The 18940-nt window shown below is 36.3% G+C and overlaps 1 protein-coding gene across 1 annotated transcript in view; it reads left to right on the forward strand.

Moving 5' to 3' along the window:
* ADGRG7 (adhesion G protein-coupled receptor G7) overlaps positions 1–18940 on the forward strand; it is a 66325-nt gene that overhangs the window by 28692 nt on the left and 18693 nt on the right. The window contains exons 7-12 of the mRNA XM_036109681.2: positions 1133–1272; positions 1390–1497; positions 6982–7142; positions 7591–7746; positions 12206–12318; positions 18297–18643. Of these exons, the coding sequence (XP_035965574.1) occupies positions 1133–1272; positions 1390–1497; positions 6982–7142; positions 7591–7746; positions 12206–12318; positions 18297–18643 (1025 nt within the window). The remainder of the gene's footprint in view (positions 1–1132; positions 1273–1389; positions 1498–6981; positions 7143–7590; positions 7747–12205; positions 12319–18296; positions 18644–18940) is intronic.

The raw sequence follows: 18940 nt of genomic DNA on the forward strand, positions 1-18940 counted from the left end.
TAGGGTATGACCTCTTAGTTGGTGCTCAACAGATATTGTTTGGTTGACAAATGTATGAAATATGTTCTTATAAGATTAGAATTTTGTTATGTAGTCTTCCTGACGAAAGCAGCTCTGGAGTATGATTGTTATTCATTAAGTGGGAAATGTATAGTGTGAATTGCTAAAAATTCAGAAAATGGTGTTACGAAAGGAAAACATTCAAAACAGAGAAGCCAACTCGAATGTTTCCATATAAATGATTATCATACTCTCTTTATGAAAGCAATTTTTAATTATTTTAAAATTTGTCTATTATGTCAGTTGGGGAAAGGGAAAAATACTTTAGTGGCCAAAATAGAGATTTAGAATATGGAACAACTACATTTTAATGAAATCCCTTCATTTCTGGGAAAACTAGATTGAATCGGTTATCTTAGCTATAGAGATTTTGTTTTGTCAAGTACAGAAATAGGACAAGTATTTCTTACAGGAAACAAGGAAAAGAAAAGGTCTTACGACTTTTCTCTGGAAAGCACCAAATTGACAGGTTCCCCCACTCCCTCCCACCTTCCATCTAATCTGTCTTTAAAGTTATCCAAAGTAGAAAAGAACATTGTGGAAACCTGCAATGTAGAGTTAATAACCAAGTCAGTGAGCTCAGAGCTCTATTCTTGCATGGTTCCAAATGAACTGTTGCCTCTGGAACCAACAACTAACAGGAGATGCTTTAGACCCCAAGGGGTTTGGGTGAGAGGAGGGAGTTGAATAAATGGAAATTGGTTCTCATCACTGGAGAAACAAGACGCACATGTCTGGCCAATGATGGGTAGCAACACCACCCTTTGTGTGAAGAACAACACAATAAAGACTACTTCTGTGGGGAACTTTGTCATTGTTGAGCTCCAACTTTCTGGCATCTATATACAAGGTATCCTTCAGTGGAGACAGTCCATCAGAACTTTAGAAAAAGTATATATACATAACAAAGCAAGATTCTGGTGAAGACAATAAATTATTTTAAGTAGATTGTGCCAATGTTCACATGAGTTCTATGGTCGTGCCTTTCTACTGGAATGTGGGAGAGAACACACACCTTTGATTTTACGACAAATCTCTAGAATATTACGTTGTTATGTTTTATCCTATACAGACTTATTAAGCAAATGGAGATTTATTCTACATCTTTGGGTAACACGTCAGTGGTGAGACCTAATGTGGCGGTACAGTCTGTGGCATTCTCTTCGGAAAGCACTATGGAGTCTCAAAACGTTCGCTTCTCTGTGAGGAAAGGTGAGTGGTTTGTCTCATGTACTTATAATATCAGACAGCATTCTGCTATCAACCATGAATAATGCTCTATCTATGAAAATGTAGACTTTTAAAATTCTACTTTTGTCCTTCTGACAGGAACTAGTGATTATCTCCTTTCTGGTTCCACAGTTGTGGAGAGAGATGTGGACAAACTTAACCCAGATGGGGAGACTGAACTTCAAATCTTGCTCAGTACCTCAAAAAGTAGGTCTCAAACTTTGTTACATTAAAAAATACACTCAAATTGGAGGCACCTGGGTGGCTCAGTTGGTAAGCCTCTAACTTCTGGCTCACGTCATGATCTCAGGATCCTGGGATTGAGCGCCCATATGCAGCTCCCCACTCAGCGGGGAGTCTGCCTCTCCCTCTGCCCCTCCCCCCACTCATGCATACCACATGCTCTCTCTCTCTCTCTCTCAAATAAATAAATAAAATCTTAAAATTATGGTAATCTCAACTCTACTGTTCTAGATGATAGAGATGTTTTCTTTTCTTTTTTTCCTTTTCAAAAACCTTTGTAGCAGAATTGAAATGCTCTGGTCATGGACACAAGTCTGTTTTCTAAGAAAAATCTAGCTAATGCAGGTCAGTTTTACACTTAAAAATATATTTAAAAATATTCAGTCATAAACTTTGCCCCTATTTACTCTTGGCATGGCACTCACAGGCTCAGATTCATCCTATGGACCTGCCTTGGGATATTTTATGTAATTGGTACAGTCATCATCTTGTAGCAACAGATTTTAGTTATCTCCACTAATATGGTGCTCACCATGGTCTCCCTATATCTTGCATATAGCCCTTCAGAAAATTTAATGTCTAACATGAAATGTTTGTACTTTTCAGAGTCTAAAATAATGATTACTTTGACAATAATAATAAGGGAAGCAAGCACACACATTTACTTTTATTCTCCCCCCAAATAAAACAAATCCAATGTGGGGTGCCTGGGTGACTCAGTGGGTTAAGCATCCAACTCTTGATTTCGGCTCAGGTCATGATCTCAGGGTTGTGAGATCAAGCCCACGTCAGCTCTGCGCTGAATGTGGAGCCTGCTTAAGATTCTCTCTCTCCCTCTCCTTCTGCCCCTCCCCCCCAAAAAGAATAAAACTTAAAAAGCACTCCATTGTTAGAAAGTGCATATTTTAGAATTTGTAATAGCACTGATAAAGAAGAAGGGGTATTATTGATGGCTCTGGCATGTTGTGGAATTTTGCTCCCATTTGCTTTGGCTACATGCTTTGTGAAGGTAGAGACTAAATCTAAGTCTTTTATGTTCTTTTCTATGTTTTTCTTTTAATTTAAAAAATATTTCATGCATATAGAAAAGTATAGATAATAATACATGCAGCACGTGTACCCACCAGCAAGGTAAACAGATGCCAAATTTTGCTATGTTTGCTTCAGACCTCTTTAAAAAAAAAAGGAAGATATTATAGCTGTACCTGAAGTCCTGTGTCCTGTTTTTTCCCATCCCTCCCCCCCCCCAGAACTTATATCTTTCTTAAGTTGGTGTGTTTCATTTTTATGGTTGCCTTTAAACTTTTGCTACATATTTATATAGCCATATATAAAGTATTCTATTTTGCGAGTTTTAAATATTTACCTAAGTGGTATCATGGTGTATGGAACTTGCTTTTTTTAAACTAAACATCCCTTTTGGGAGATTTATTAATACATTATTAAGCTTATTAACTTTTGTTTATCTGATAAATATGTTACAAGTATTGTTATATTCCTTTTGCAGCTTGGAAATTCAATGATACGTTAGATTTTTTTTCTTCCTTTATTTGTGTAACTTTTCATGTATTTATTAGACATTCTGATATTCTACTCTGCGACTTGCTTATTCAGACACTATGATCATTTCTGTACTGGATTGTTTGTCTTTTTCTTATTGGTCATTAGAAGTTCTTTATGTACTCTGGACACTAATTCTTTATGGGTTATAAAGTTGCAAATATCTTTCCTCCAGTCTGTAGCTTTTTTTGCTTGGCTTTTGACATCTTTTGTCATACCCAAATTTTAATTTTTAGGGCAGTCCAATGTATCAGTATTTTCCTCTATAATCGGTACTTTTTATTTTATTTATTTTTATTTTTTTTAAAGATTTTATTTATTTATTTGACACAGAGAGACACAGCATGAGACTGAACACAAGCAGGGGGAGTGGGAGAGGGAGAAGCAGGCTCCCCGCTGAGCAGGGAGCCCGATGCAGGGCTCGACCCCAGGACCCTGGGATCATGACCTGAGCGGAAGGCAGATGCTTAACGACTGAGCCGCCCCGACATCCCCAGGATCTAACTTCTTATTCCTTATAAATTATCATTCTTTTCAAATAAGCTAAAACACACTATTAAGAGACAGAGACTCAGGCTGGACTGAAAGCGACTTTTTTTTTTTTTAAGATTTTATTAATTTGACAGAGAGAGACACAGCAAGAGAGGGAACACAAGAAGGGGGAGTGGGAGAGGAAGAAGCAGGCTCCCCGCTGAGCAGAGAGCCTGATGCAAGCTCGATCCCAGGACCCTGGGATCATGACCTGAGCTGAAGGCAGATGCTTAACCAACTGAGCCACCCAGGCACCCCTGAAAGGGACATATTTTATATGATTTTTAGAAGCCAAACCCCCAAATTATCTGTTTTAATTCTTTCTTCTAAAAGGACATCATTGACATATATAAGCAAAAATTATTGACAAACCATTCTTCTAAGGAAAGGTTTTAGTGCAACTATCCCAGAAATTAAAGATCAAGTAGACAAAAAAAATTAATAAACTTGACATTTATATACATTTGAGTGTATGTGTAGTTTTGTTTGTAGGCAGAAAAGGGATAACAAAAGTTCTTTTCATATATCCATCAAGCGGTTCAAAAACTGACCATTTATTTATTACTCATGACGTGGTCATTTTCTACTGACCATGTAGAAAAGCTTATGCATTTTAAAAAATTTTTTATTGTTATGTTAATCACCATACATTACATCATTAGTTTTTGATGTAGTGTTCCATGATTCATTGTTTGTGCATAACACCCAGTGCTCCAAGCAGAATGTGCCCTCTTTAATACCCATCACCAGGCTAACCCATCCTCCCACTCCCATCCCCTCTAGAAACCTCAGTTTGTTTTTCAGAGTCCATAGTCTCTCATGGTTCCTCTCCCCCTCCGATTTCCCCCGCTTCATTCTTCCCCTCCTGCTATCTTCTTCTTCTTTTTTTTTTTTCTTAACATACATTGCATTATTTGTTTCAGAGGTACAGATCTGTGATTCAACAGTCTTGCACAATTCACAGCACTCACCATAGCACATATCCTCTCCAATGTCTATCACCCAGCCACCCCATCGCTCCCACCCCCACCACTCCAGCAACCCTCAGTTTGTTTCCTAAGATTAAGAGTTCCTCATATCAGTGAGGTCATATGATACATGACATGTATCAAAGCTTATGCATTTTGTAAAATAAAAGTTACATAAAACATAGTTCCTGACCACAATGCAATAAAACTAGAAATGTACCATAAAAGAATAGCCAAAATTTTATCCAATTAGAAATTAAAAATAAACGTTGTTAGAAAGGAAATTAAACTGTACATTACAAAGTACTTGGAAATTAATGGCAATGAGAATACCACATATCAACGCCTATGGGATGTGGACAAAGAGTTATTTGAATTCTTCCCTATGTTAAAGTCATAATGATAGTCTCCTATATTTTCATCTGCATGTTTTTAGTGTTTAAAGTAAATTATTTAAAGTAAGTTATTTAAATTATTTAAAGTAAAATGTATGTGCTTTAATAAATTTATTAGAAAATAAATGAAATTGTTAAAAAATGAACTGAGCATTCAACTAAAGAATCATAAAAATAAAGTAAATCTGAAGAAACTAGAAAGAAGGAATTAATAAATGTAATAGAGAAACTTAATAAAAATAGAAGTTAACAAATGTTAGATTTGATCAACAAAATAAAACATCAGTTCCATGAAAAGACTAATAAAATAGGCAAGATTCTAACAAATTTGATTAAGAAAAAGGAGAGAGTGAAAGAATATAAATAAACAACAAGAAGGTATATCTAGAAATATGGAGATTTAACAAAAATTATAACAGTAAATAGAATTTTTTCTAATGAATCTGAATATCTAGATGAAAGTGATTATTTTCTAATAAATGACCAAAATACTGTAGGAATGAGAAGAGGGGTAAGAAGGGACTTTCATTTTTTAACTTTTATTTATTTATTATTTATTTATTTATATTTTTAAAAAGATTTATTTATTTATTTGAAAGTGAGAATATGTGCGTGTGCATGCACAAACACGAGCAGGGGGAGAGGCAGAGGGAGAGCGAGAGAGAGAATGTCAAGCAGACTCTGCTGAGCACGGAGCCTGACATGGGGTTCGGTCTCACAACCCTGAGATCATGACCTGAGCCAAAGTCAAGAGTCCGGTGCTTAACCAACTGAGCCACCCAGCCACCCCTGGATTTGACTTTTACATCAAGCATGTCATTCTTTTATTAAAAAACAAAACAAAACAATAATAATGAAAAGAAGCCTTACTGCAATTTTAGGGTTCACTTTGTCATCTAGTGTCCAGAAGGAACAATTCGGCAAGGTTAATGTGCCATGAAAACGCTCCATAAGCCAATGTCTTTCTTTCTAGGTAGAGGCTAGAACATGGCTGGCTGGGGAGGACATTTAGGGGCTGTCAGGGCATTGTCTGCCTATCTCTCCAATCACACTGAAGAGGCTCATCTCACTGCCACTGTTTTAGTTTTCTTGATATCACTGGTAAAAGCAGAGTTTAAAAAATTAATTCAGTTCAAACTTGTAATTATTCTGGTTGCTTCTGTCTTAAATACGGCCAACAGTTGTATAAAGTGTTATGGACATTCCTTAGGTCGTTCTGTTTGACAACTGCTGTGGCCGGCTTCCACGAAAAACCCTCTGCTGCGGCCATGCTTTCCTAGGATCTCTGAGGAACAGCTGACCACTTTTTCCCAATGTCCTGAAGAAATATGTCACAATAGTCTTCCAGCCTCGGGAAAAACCCATGATCATCGTGAAGTAGCAGAGACCAGTAGTTCAAGAGATGATGGAAAGTGTCTGGCTCCCTTGAAACAGTCCCTGATATGTACACCGTGAACTCCTGGCTCTGTGACTGAGTAGACTGGTTTCTGCTCAGTCCCTCTTAACAGGAAACAGGTTTCATAGAGCAGTTTCCTAGGCACTGTCAACCCGATATTCACCATTTACTTGTTGCTGTTTCTTGTCTGATGTCTTATCAGCAGGGGCGGGGGGAGGGGAGGAAGCGACATGGCCTTGGGCTACCTGAATGCCACGTTCACTCTGTTTCACTGCCTAGAAAGCAAGATGTTTATTTTATACATGAGATCCTTACAATACCTCCTTGAGGTGGATTAGGCAGAAATTTTTGTCACCATTTTAGAAGGTAAGGAATCTGAACCTCAGGAAAAAAATTAATGTGAGTGGAACGGCCAGGCACAGGTTATATATGTTAATTACATATTGCAATTAAGTAAAGATTCAGCTAGCAAACCATTTTTACAGTACTTTACTCAAATATTAAGCAGTCATGCAGTTGAACAATGACACGGTACTTTGTTTTTTGTTTGCCCTAGGGTTCATTTGTTGATTTATTTATTTATTTTTTTGTCTCATAGGTAACACAACGGCATGCGGCTTTGTAGTGTATCAAAACAACAAGCTTTTCCAATCAAAAAATTTTAAAGCTAAATCAGATTTTAGTCAAAAAGTTATCTCAAGCAGTACTGATAAAAATAACAGTCAGGGAGCTTCTGTTGACATTGCCTTTAAGCCAAGGGTGAGTTTTTCCACTAACCAAAAAAAAAAAAAAAATTTTTTTTCAGGCCACTTTCAATTACAAAAGCTGGGTTGGTTGGGCAAAAGAAATCCACAGGAAGACTCTATATTTTTTAAGTTTTTATTTAAATTCCAGTTAGTTAACATACAGTGTAATATTCATTTTAGGCATACAATTATTGATTTAACAGTAAAACTCTTTACAAGATTCTTTGAAGATATTCATTGAAACATTCCCCACACCCATTTTTTTTGTCAGACTAGCTAAATGCAAAATGAGCTAATTTGAATTTTATATCCTTTTCCCCCTCCCTAATCTATAATGAAGATGTTGTACTTAGTACATACTTAATTGATTTCTCATATGCTTATCTTATCCTATTCGGTTTTTTTCTACCTGATTCAGCATTTTTAAAAAAATTGGTTGCAATTGTCTTTTCAATTTCTAGTATGACCGAAAAGAATTCCAGCTCCATTCCTATGCCTGTGTCTATTGGAATCTATTAACAAAGGATTGGGACACACGTGGGTGTGACAAAAATGGGAGCACGAATGACTTCTTGTACTGCCGCTGCAACCATACTACTAATTTTGCTGTATTAATGGTAAGGATGTACATAGTCATCTCTTTCTAGACAAGAATTTCCCTTATAGGGGCACCTGGGTGGCTCAGTTGTTAAGCGTCTGCCTTTGGCTTGGGTCATGATCCCAGGGTCATGGGATCGAGCCCCGCATCGGGCTCCCTGTTCAGCGGGAAGCCTGCTTCTCCCTCTCCCACTCCCCCTGCTTGTGTTTCCTCTCTCGCTGTGTCTCTCTCTGTTAAATAAATGAATAAAATTAAAATAAATAAATAAATCCTTCTTAAAAAAAAAAAAAGAATTTCCCTTATACATAATTCTGGCATGTGCTAATTGGAAATAACTTCGGGGCTTAGTTTGCATAGATATTCAACCTAGATTAAATGGATAAACAGGGAATGGAGTGATAAGACTAAAAAAAGAAGTGCTGGTAAAAGCAGGTAAATAAGAGCTTTCCGCAGTATGGTCTCAGGGTGGATGAGGTCAGCACCGCGTATTTAATGATGAGAAGGGAGCCCGTGTGCAAAAGAGGAGCTGACAGACTCCATTCAACTAACTCACATGTTGTGAAGCTTGAAGTTGTCATAGACAGAGGTAAAGCTGTATGGCGTGTGCTGGGGACGGGTTCAATACACACTTACCTGTGGATGGGCAGTTTAAATCAGTTACCCAAAGCTTTTTCCATTGGAATAATCTAAGTTGCTAAGTTTATGCTAGAAGATAAAAGAGGAAAAGCTCTTGAATTCATCCAATTTGTCCCATAGGTCCTTTATGTATTCCTTATATCTTTTTTTTTAGAGAGGGAAGGGCAAAGGGAGAGGGAGAGGGAGAATCTTAAGCAGGATCCACACCCAGTGTGGATCTCACGACCCTGAGATCACGACCTGAGCCAAAATCAACTAAGCCACCCGGGTGTCCCTCCTTATATCTTTTAACTCCAAAGTTACCCTGTACAAATAACTGATAACACTTAGCTCTGGTGTGTAGCTATAAGTGAACCTCTGAAAGTCCTTGGGCTGATTCTTTTAAGAGAGGGACCTGTTTATTCTATTTCCAGAAACTTACTATTCTTGTAAAACTGAAAGTGTTAGTTTTTATGCTTGATGGAACATTTTTATATGCAGTAGAATGGGGAGGGATGTAGTATGTTACACTTATTAATATTATGAATCTTCCTGAGAAAAGCAGATGTTTTCATTCCCTAGTAGCTGTGAGGTAGCCATCTTTGGGAAGCCAATGGAGATCAGAACATACTGGTACAACATATAATATCAAATTATAGAACCTTGGTTTTGTTTGTTTGTTTCATTTTTGTTGTTGTTGTTGTTGTTTTGAGAGGGGTTAGGGAGGGGCAGAAGGGGAGGGAGAGAGAGAATCTGAAGCAGGAGCACGTTCCACGCCCAGTGTGGAGCATGACACAGGGCTTGATCTCACAACCCTGAGATCATGACCTGAGCCAAAATCAAAAGTTGAATGCTTAACCAACTGAGCCACCCAGGTGCCCCAATATAGAAGCATGTTTTATAAAAAATTTTTTTGAAATAACTATAATTTTCTCTCTCTCTCCCTTCCTTCCTTCATTTCTTTCTTTCTTTCTTTCTTTCTTTCTTTCTTTCTTTCTTTCTTTCTTTCTTTCTTTCTTTCTTTCTTCTTTCTTTCTTTCTTTCTTTCTTTCTTTCTTTCTTTCTTTCTTTTCTTTCTTTCTTTCTTTTCTTCTTCTTTTTCTTTCTTTCTTTCTTTCCTATCTTTCTTTCTCTTTCTTTCATTTATTTCCTTTTCTTACTTTAATGCATTGGATTTAACTTCCAGTACAATTTTTTTTGGTTGTTTCAAGTTTGTGTATATATTCTAGTTAGTTAACATATAGTGTCATATTGGTTTCAGGAGTAGAATTTAGTGATTCATCACTTATATATAACACCCAGTGCTCATCACAACTAGTGCCCTCCTTAATGCCCATCATCCGTTTAGCCCATTCCCCCATCCGCCTCCCCTCCAGCAACCCTCAGTTTGTTTCCTGTATTTAAGAGTCTCCTATGGTTTTTCTCCCTCTCATTTTTTTCCTTCCCCTATTTTCATCTGTTTTGTTTCTTAAATCCATGTATGAGTGAAATCATATGGTATTTGTCTTTTTCTGACTGACTTATTTTTCTTAGCATAATACACTCTAGCTCTATCCACATCGTGGCACATGGCAAAATTTTATTCTTTTTGATGGCTGAGTAATATTCCATTTAATATATATATATATATATATATATATATATATATATGTGTATATATATATATACCACTTATTCTTTATCCATTCATCAGTGGATGGACATTTGGGCTCTTTCCATAATTTGGCTATTGTTGATAATGCTGTTATAAACATCAGTTTGTATACCCCTTTGAATCAGTATATTTGTATCCTTTGGGGTAAATACCTAGTAGTGTAATTGCTGGATGGTAGGGTAGTTGTATTTTTAACTTTTTGAGGAAACTCCATACTGTTTTACAGAGTGATTGCTCCAGTTTGCATTCCCACCAACAATGTAAGAGGGTTCCCCTTTCTTCTCATTGTCGCCAACATCTGTTATTTCCTGTGTTGTTAATTTTAGCCGTTCTGACAAGTGTGAGGTTATAGTTTTCTTATTTTAATGATTAAATCCTTTCTTATTTTAATTGATTTTGATTCTTTTCTAACATATTACAGAGAGACCTACTTTTTAAAAAAATTTGTTTATTTATTTGAGAGAGAGAGTGAGCATGAGGAGGGGGCAGGGCAGAGGGAGAAGAAGCAGACTCCCTACTGAGTGCGGAGCCTGATGTGGGGCTCGATCCCAGGACCCTGGGATCATGACCTGAGCGGAAGGCAGATGCTTAACAGACTGAGCCACCCAGGCGCCCCCAGAGTTCTGCTTTCTTAATTAGAAAATAGTAAAGATAAAATTTTAACTTTTTTGATATCTTTAAGATCATTAGTATCATTCACTAGCTGTGTAAAGCTTGGGTTGCTATATATATTAAATGATACAGACTACATTGTCATAGTTATTTTTCTTCTTTCCTGAGGTCAAACTTTTGGCTATTTCTTCTCATTAATGTCTGAGTCTGCCTCAATGCCTACCACTCACATTTGCAATTAGTTTTGGGTTGCCAAAGTTTTTAGAAGAGTGATTAGGATTGTACGTAAAGTAGGAGCAGACAAACTCTAAGCGAATAGATGATTTCTAAGGTCTGACGATCTATGTATAGTCTATGATTCTTTGGTATTTACTCAGTATACTGTACATACACAGGAACTAATGTGAAATCTTTGTTTTTAAAATGAAATTTATTTTATTTTTGTTTTCTTCCTATAAAAGCAATACATACTTATTGCATAAGGTATGGAAGTTTATTTATTAAACAGAAATACACTAATATGGAAAAATATTTATGACATCTTTAATTAAAATAGCAATTCAAATTAAAATATGTTAACAAACTGCTATATATTTGTAGAAGAGACATAGGTAATATTTGTAGGTACATTAAAAAAAGGTCACCTCTGGAGAAGAGATAGGATTTCAAGAGGTAGGGTGGTATGATGTGGGGTAGCTGGTAGGTAAGAGAAATCTATGGGTTTTTTTATGCTTCTATATTACTTTCATGTTATATAAATATTACTTTTTAATTTTTTAAATTATTAAAATAAAGACAGGCAAAAAATTATATATATCCTACTCAGTGGCCACCATTATTACCTCTCCAAGTTTCTAAGAGTACGTACTCACACGGAATATACTTATCTATGAATATATACTAAAATACTGGCATAGATAGAGATATATTAGACAAAAGTGAGATCTCCTTTTAAAAATATTTACAGGATCAGGGTGCCTGGGTGGCTCAGTGGTTAAGCCTCTGCCTTCGGCTCAGGTCATGATCCCAAGGTCCTGGGATCAAGCCCTGCATCGGGCTCCCTGCTCCGCGGGAAGCCTGCTTCTCCCTCTCCCACTCCCCCTGCTTGTGTTCCCTCTCTCGCTGTGTCTCTCTCTGTCAAATAAATAAATAAAATCTTTAAAAAAAAATATTTACAGGATCATATGAACATCTTTCCATGTCCAAAAAATATGTCTGCAACTTTACCTTTAGTGCATTGGCTTAGATATGCAGATTTCCTCTCGGATTATAATTACACATAAAAATAATGTAAAGGGTAAATGAAATAACTAGCCGATTTAGATCTAGTCCAAACAACTTTGATTTTAGACATTGAGGAAAAGTATATATGTTTTCCCTAACTGACAGTTAGATAACCGTTCTCAACACTACTTCATATAAATTGCTTCGAGATAAGGGGTTCATGTATTTCCTTTTAAAACTTATCAACAGTTTTATAAAAAGATATTTGGCAATTATCTGGTTATTTTGATCAATGTAACTTTTTATGATGTTGACTTTCATAGACATTTCAGGAATGGTTATTTAAAAATATAAGTCTTAACTTATTTTCTAGAGTTTCAAAAAGAACTATAAATATCCTGAATCACTAAGCATATTATCCAGCATTGGATGTGCGCTCTCCATTACCGGTCTGGCTCTCACAATTGTATTTCAGATTGTCACCAGGTAAGAAAGGAAGCAGGCTCTTCTTACGAGAGAAATTGCTATTCTGATATTATTTCCTCTGCACATATTCTCATCAGAATACAGTCTTTTGGAACCACAAGGGAAATCAGATTTAGTTCAATAAGCTCATTTTATAGAAGAGGACACTCAGTTCTAGAGAAGCTAAGAAATACATACAAATAAATATACAATTAAAACTGTGGTAAGTGCCTTGAAGAAAAATAGCATACCATGTAATTACAAGCTTGTCATGTAAAACTAGTATGGTCCCAAAGCTCATTAATGCTATAGTTCCTTTGTGTTAAACAGAACCATACCTACCAATTTTCATTTGCAGAAGAATAAAGCATTGTTAAGCAGCAAGTGTTTGAAAATTAAACTAGTTTAGAATATATATTAAGTTTTCAAATGGTGAAACTTTTTAAAAGTCTTTGAATTCCATAGTTCAAAAAAATCTAATTTAAAAAATTACTTATAAACACATATTTCTTTCCACTTTGACCTCCTCACTAAAGGAGTGCTTGTGTTTTTTTTTATATGCTATATTTTTAATAATCTGTAAATATCAGCTTGTTATTTATTAGATTACCTGTGTACTATCTGTTTTCCCCATCACCATGAAAATTGATGAGGACAGTGACCTTCTCTGATTTTGTTGTTGTTGTTGTTGTTTGTTTTGATCACTGTATACCCAGGACTGAGCACAGTACCTGGCCCATAGTAGGGTAAGTGGGTCTATTGTGCATTCCTACCTGGTTCTCTTCTTAAACTCAAGATGTCTCAAGATGAACTCATCTTTCCTTCAGAATTGTTTCTCCCTACTAAATTCCTTCATAAATGTTTTCTCAGATGTATAAATTCAGATTTTTTTTTATTTTAAAGGCATTGCTGTTTAAAAATCTTTCCTGAAGTTTTATTTATTTATTTATTTATTTATTTATTTTAAATTTATTTATTTGACAGAGAGAGACACAGCAAGAGAGGGAACACAAGCAGGGGCAGTGGGAGAGGGAGAAGCAGGCTTCCCGCGGAGCAGGGAGCCCGACGTGGGGCTTAATCCCAGGACCCTAGGATCATGACCTGAGCCGAAGGCAGACACCTAACGACTGAGCCACCCAGGCGCCCCTGAAGTTTTATTTAAAAAATTAAGAACCGACAGAAAAGTCAAGAGAACACTGAACAATCATATACCCTTCACCTAGATTCATTAATTATTAATATTTTGCTTTATCTTTCTATTTTTTGCCCTGAAATTTTGAAAATAATTTGTAGGCATCATGACTGTCATGTCTAAATTCTTCAAGTATTTCCTAAGAACATGGGTATTCTCCTCTATAGTATAATACCATTCCTCACTCAGGAAATTCAGCTCAAGCAATTTACCATTAATATAATATTATCGTGTTAATGCATAACCCATATTAAAATCTCTCCAGTTGTCCCAGTAATGTTCATTATAGCTGGGTATTTTTTTTTTTCTCCAGTTCATTTAGTTGTCATGTCTCTTTAGTTTCATTTAGCCTAAAATAATTCCTCTGCTTTTTTGTTTGTTTTGGTCTTTTAGAACATTAAATCTTTTGAGATGTTGGGGGGTCAATTATGCTGTAGAAGGTAGAATGTTCTACAGTTTAGGATTTGTCTGAAATGTTCCTCATGATCAGATACAGATTAAATATTTTTGATGAGAATACTAAATCAGTAAGTCTTTTCCAGTGTGATGGAGCAAGAAGCACATGTCACTTTGTCCCATTATTGGTTCTATTTCGTTTGATTCTTTGTTTACAGTAGTGTCCACTGGACTTCTACACGCTAGAGGTTCATGTTTTTCCTTTTGTATGTAATAGAAAATCCATGGGATGAGACTTTATGATTGTGTGACTATCCTGTTCCTCAACTCTTACTCAGTGGTTTTGGTGTCCACCAATGATCCTTACTGTATTATACTACTACATTGATAGTTGAAAATGATTTTTCTTATCTATTATTCTTTCTACATTTAGTTACTGTATTCCTTTGTAAAGAAGTGTACTCTCCACTGTAACCAGAGGGAATCTCTCCACGTTGTTTTGGCATGTCCCTATCAGCACTTTTACAGCAAAATGACCCAGGCACATTTATCACTTTCTTTGTCTCATACTTAGAATCAGCCATTTGTTCAAAGAGCCAGAATTCCATTTGATTCCTCTTCTTTACCTATTACACTTAATGAGTCTTGTGCCATTCATTTAAAGTTTTTATACTGAATGCTAACTATAGGCCAAGCACCATGCGCAGACTGAGTACAAAATTATGAATGAGGCAAGTAAGCTCCATCTCTCGTGGTATTTACATTCTTGGGGGAAGACAGATGTTATACAAATATATACAGATTTAAGTATATAATTACAAATAGCGGTAAGTGCCTTGAAGGAAAATTCTATGTCATGTAATTACAGATCTGTCATGTAAAAGGAAATGGCTCTTATATTTGTTCTTTCATTTGTATTTCTACCATAATCACTCTTGAACAATTATTTGGTCCCATGTGAATAAGTTGCAGTAGCTGCATAACAAGTTTCTTTGACTAAAATTTCACTCCTTCCAGTCATCATCAGATTTTTTTTTTTTATTCTCTATCAGTATGTTTCTTAGCAGTTTTGCTACCATAGACGTCACTAAAAACTCATCAGGAAACAAAGACAAAAATTTTAAAAATGACATTGACTTTTAAATTGTGAATCAAATAGTTTTCTTTGTTCATAGACAGGGTCCCACATAATTATATATAATTTATGTATAATGTGTATAAGTTATAATAAATTATACATAATTTAAATATATAAAATATATATGTTAATACATAAATTGTAATATATGTTATATGTAAAAATAATATAATATTAATGCACAGAAGATAGTAATATACAGAAGAGCCAGGGTATCTGAAAATAGCCCATTCTCCCTGTGGATTATAATTTATGTTTGAAATTGGAAAAAAATTAGAAACTAACTTTGTTTTTATATAAAAGGATTCCTTTGAGTACTTTTTTCAGTTCTGGTCATTAAAGCTTTCAAAAGACTGAATGAAATTTTGGATTGTCCAGAAAATCTCAACTAAAACATCAAGAGAATGAACAGAGGTCTGTTTAAATATATACTTTTTATGCATTAAATATATGCTTTTTATGTACCTTCCCAAAGACTGAGAAGGTTCATGACGGAATGTTATAAAATCATAAAGGATATGTAATTAGCAAACAGATTCATTCATCAGATTCTGGGACATTAAAAATGGATACTTGAAGACATTAGAATTTTCAGCACAGTAATAAACTTAGGGAAAGAGCTATTCCAAGAGGCCTCATAGTCTGAAAAACCCAGAAGGGCTTGGTACTGAATGGAGATTCTATAACTTTCATTAATATAAGACTGCATCGCATAGTATACAGAGAATTATAATAGGTCATTAGAGGGAACTTAAGGATATATCTGCCTTTACCCACTAAGGAAAACAATATATGCACAGAAAAGAGGATATGAAACCTCACATTTGAGATCAACTGTATTTAGGACAACCTTGAATTCTCTGCCAATCTGAAAATACACAGGTGGGCCAACAGAGGACACACACATGAGCAGGGGCACACACATACACTCTCTCTCTCTCGCTCGCGCGCGCGCGCGCGCGCACTTGCTGCCTTCTAAAGACTACTGGTAAACAATGCCATCTTGCAGACAAAATGAGAAAATGCTGTTCTTTTCTAGCAAAGATCTTAGGTAAAGATGAGAAAAAGAAAATAAAACTCAAAGTTTCAAAGAGCACTTTGTTCTATACCCAGAAATTACATCTTCAAATGAAGGAACAGTGTCCAAGCATGTTTTATATTAACTGGCTCATTCAGAACATTTTGACCATTTGACTGTCAGCAAGAATTTCCTAAAGTATGGTCCTTGGGACACTAGTTCCTTGGGAGGTACTCCATGGAAAAAGGGTTATGAAACGTCTTACAGAAAAGACACATGAAATTTTGTTGAGTGTAAGTCTTTCAGAGAGATAGTAATCATCAGTCTGCTCAAAATATCTTTAGTAACAGCAACAGGCCATGAAAGAAATTTTAAATATTTTTACTTAATTTAAAATGTGTATGGGAACCTTACTCTTTAAATGTAACATAAGCTAAATATTATACCATTTTGTTTTAAACTTATAAAAGTCATTTAAAATTATATTTGACCTATTGTTTTAAAATCCATACTTGATTTTTTTTTCAATAAATCTGTGGTTTATTTGGATATTCCTTCTTCTTTTTTTTTATTATTATGTTATGTTAATCACCATACATTACGTCATTAGTTTTTGTTGTAGTGTTCCATGATTCATTGTTTGCATATAACACCCAGTGCTCCATTCAGTACATGTCCTCTTTAATACCCATCACCAGGCTAACCCATCCCCCCACCTCCCTCCCCTCTAGAACCCTCAGTTTGTTTCACAGAGTCCATAGTCTCTCATGGTTCATCTCCCCCTCCGATTTCCCCCCCTTCATTCTTCCCCTCCTGCTATCTTCTTCTTCTTCTTTTTTTTTTTACCATATAATGTATTATTTGTTTCAGAGGTACAGGTCTGTGATTCAACAGTCTTACACAATTCACAGCACTCACCATAGCACATACCCTCCCCAATGTCTATCACCCAGCCACCCCATCCCTCCCACCCCCCACCAATCCAGCAACCCTCAGTTTGTTTCCTGAGATTAAGAATTCCTCATATCAGTGAGGTCATATGATACATGATTTTTTAATATAAAAAAGATGAGCCCCAATGAGTCCAACTCTACCCACCATCTGATTGCAGGCTCACAGGAGACCCTAAGAGAGATCATACTTGATTTTTTTTGTATAAAACACTTTTTAAAATGCAAGAGACTTTTTCTTTACCTTTGAACAGGGATTCATCTACTAATGTGCAATAGTTTCTTATTGTGAAATTTTAAAAAATCCATTTAGAGCCTTTCTATAGATAGCCTTTGTATATGTTTGCAAATCTAGAGTAGAACCTATTGTCTATTGTGGTAGAAGAGACTGCCCTGAAAGTTAGTGGCTTAAAACATTAATTTCTTATCTCTCACGATTCTCTGGCGTGACTGGGCTCAGCTGTATGGGTCTTCTATTGGTCTCTCTTAGGGTGTCCTGTGAGGCTGCAGTCAGATGGGGTAGAGTTGGACTCATTGGGGCTCATCTGGGATGCTGGGACAGCTGGGTCTTTCTCCGACTCCGTATAGTCCCAGAGCATTCCTATGTGGTTTCTTCAGCAGGTTAGCTAAACGTTTTACCTGGTGGCTCAGAACTCCCAGGAGAACCAAAGGGAAACCTTATTATGACATTTATGGGCAAAGTGCCTTTATGGGATCCTTCCTCCATAAAAAAAGATTTAAAAACTGTGTTTTACAACTGTATTGGTATAAAGGTGGATATATTAATATTATATGCTCATATTTGTACTTTGACCTATAAAAGTTCATTCTTTTCCCTTCTGGTTTTAAAAGGAGTTAAAACTTTGCTGCAGGCCATAAAAGTATCATTGGGCCTAAGGACTGCTTTATCTGCTGAATAAGTTGGCCCTAGCTGCCAGGTCTTCTGGTGCATTTCATTAGTTAGATCGAATCACAGGTTGGCCCCAGGAGGGGACTACATGAGGTATGGATACCAGAAAGTAGCATTCGGTGGGGGTCCTCTCTGAAGAATAGCTGTCACCTTTGATTACAACACAGTTTCAAGGAAGGATGTATCAACCTGTTTTCTCTAACTCCTTTGTGGAAATGCAATGACAGCGTGCTCTTCTGGTGTACTTGGGAAGGTAGACTTACCAGCTGGCCCACTGGGCTATGGGCTGGATTTCCACTGTGTAATAATATTTCTTTGTTCACTTGCAATTTCACTAGAGTTTATTTCTTGCAGCTGTTTTGATTATTTAATTATATTTACTTCTTTGTTTTCAGGAACGTCAGAAAAACTTCAGTAACCTGGGTGTTGGTCTGTCTGTGCACATCAATGTTGATTTTTAACCTCCTCTTTGTGTTTGGAATTGAAAACTCCAATAAGAACTTAAAGAAAAGTGATAGTAGCACCGGGAAGCCTGACTCTGGTAGAAATGAAATGCTCATGCAAGACATTGTTGACAACCGGAATCCCACATGCACTGTGGTTGCTGCCCTGTTGCACTATTTCCTGTTAGTGACATTTACCTGGACTGGACTCAGTGCTGCCCAGCTCTATTTCCTTCTCATTAGGACCATGAAGCCTCTTCCTCAACATTTCATTCTGTTCGTCTCTTTAATCGGATGGGGTAAGTGTCTGCCTTTCCACTTACTCAGAAATTTAATTTTGTTGAAATAACTTAATTTCAACAACCTAACGGTACAAGGCCTTCAGGTGGGGGAGATGGAAATCCAGCCATCACTGGAAGTGCGCCTTCGGCCTGGTTGCTCACACTCCTGGGAAGGAGGCAGATGTGATCAGTTCTAGTCACGTCCTGAGCTAACCTCAAGATGTTAATTTCCTTTAACATCTCTATTAGTTTCATTTGAAATTTAGACCACATATGATTAACTTCCTAGCTACTTTAAAAGAAATGTTTTGAGAA

The sequence above is a fragment of the Halichoerus grypus genome, chromosome 1 (assembly GCF_964656455.1).
Source record: "Halichoerus grypus chromosome 1, mHalGry1.hap1.1, whole genome shotgun sequence".
Taxonomy (NCBI): domain Eukaryota; kingdom Metazoa; phylum Chordata; class Mammalia; order Carnivora; family Phocidae; genus Halichoerus; species Halichoerus grypus.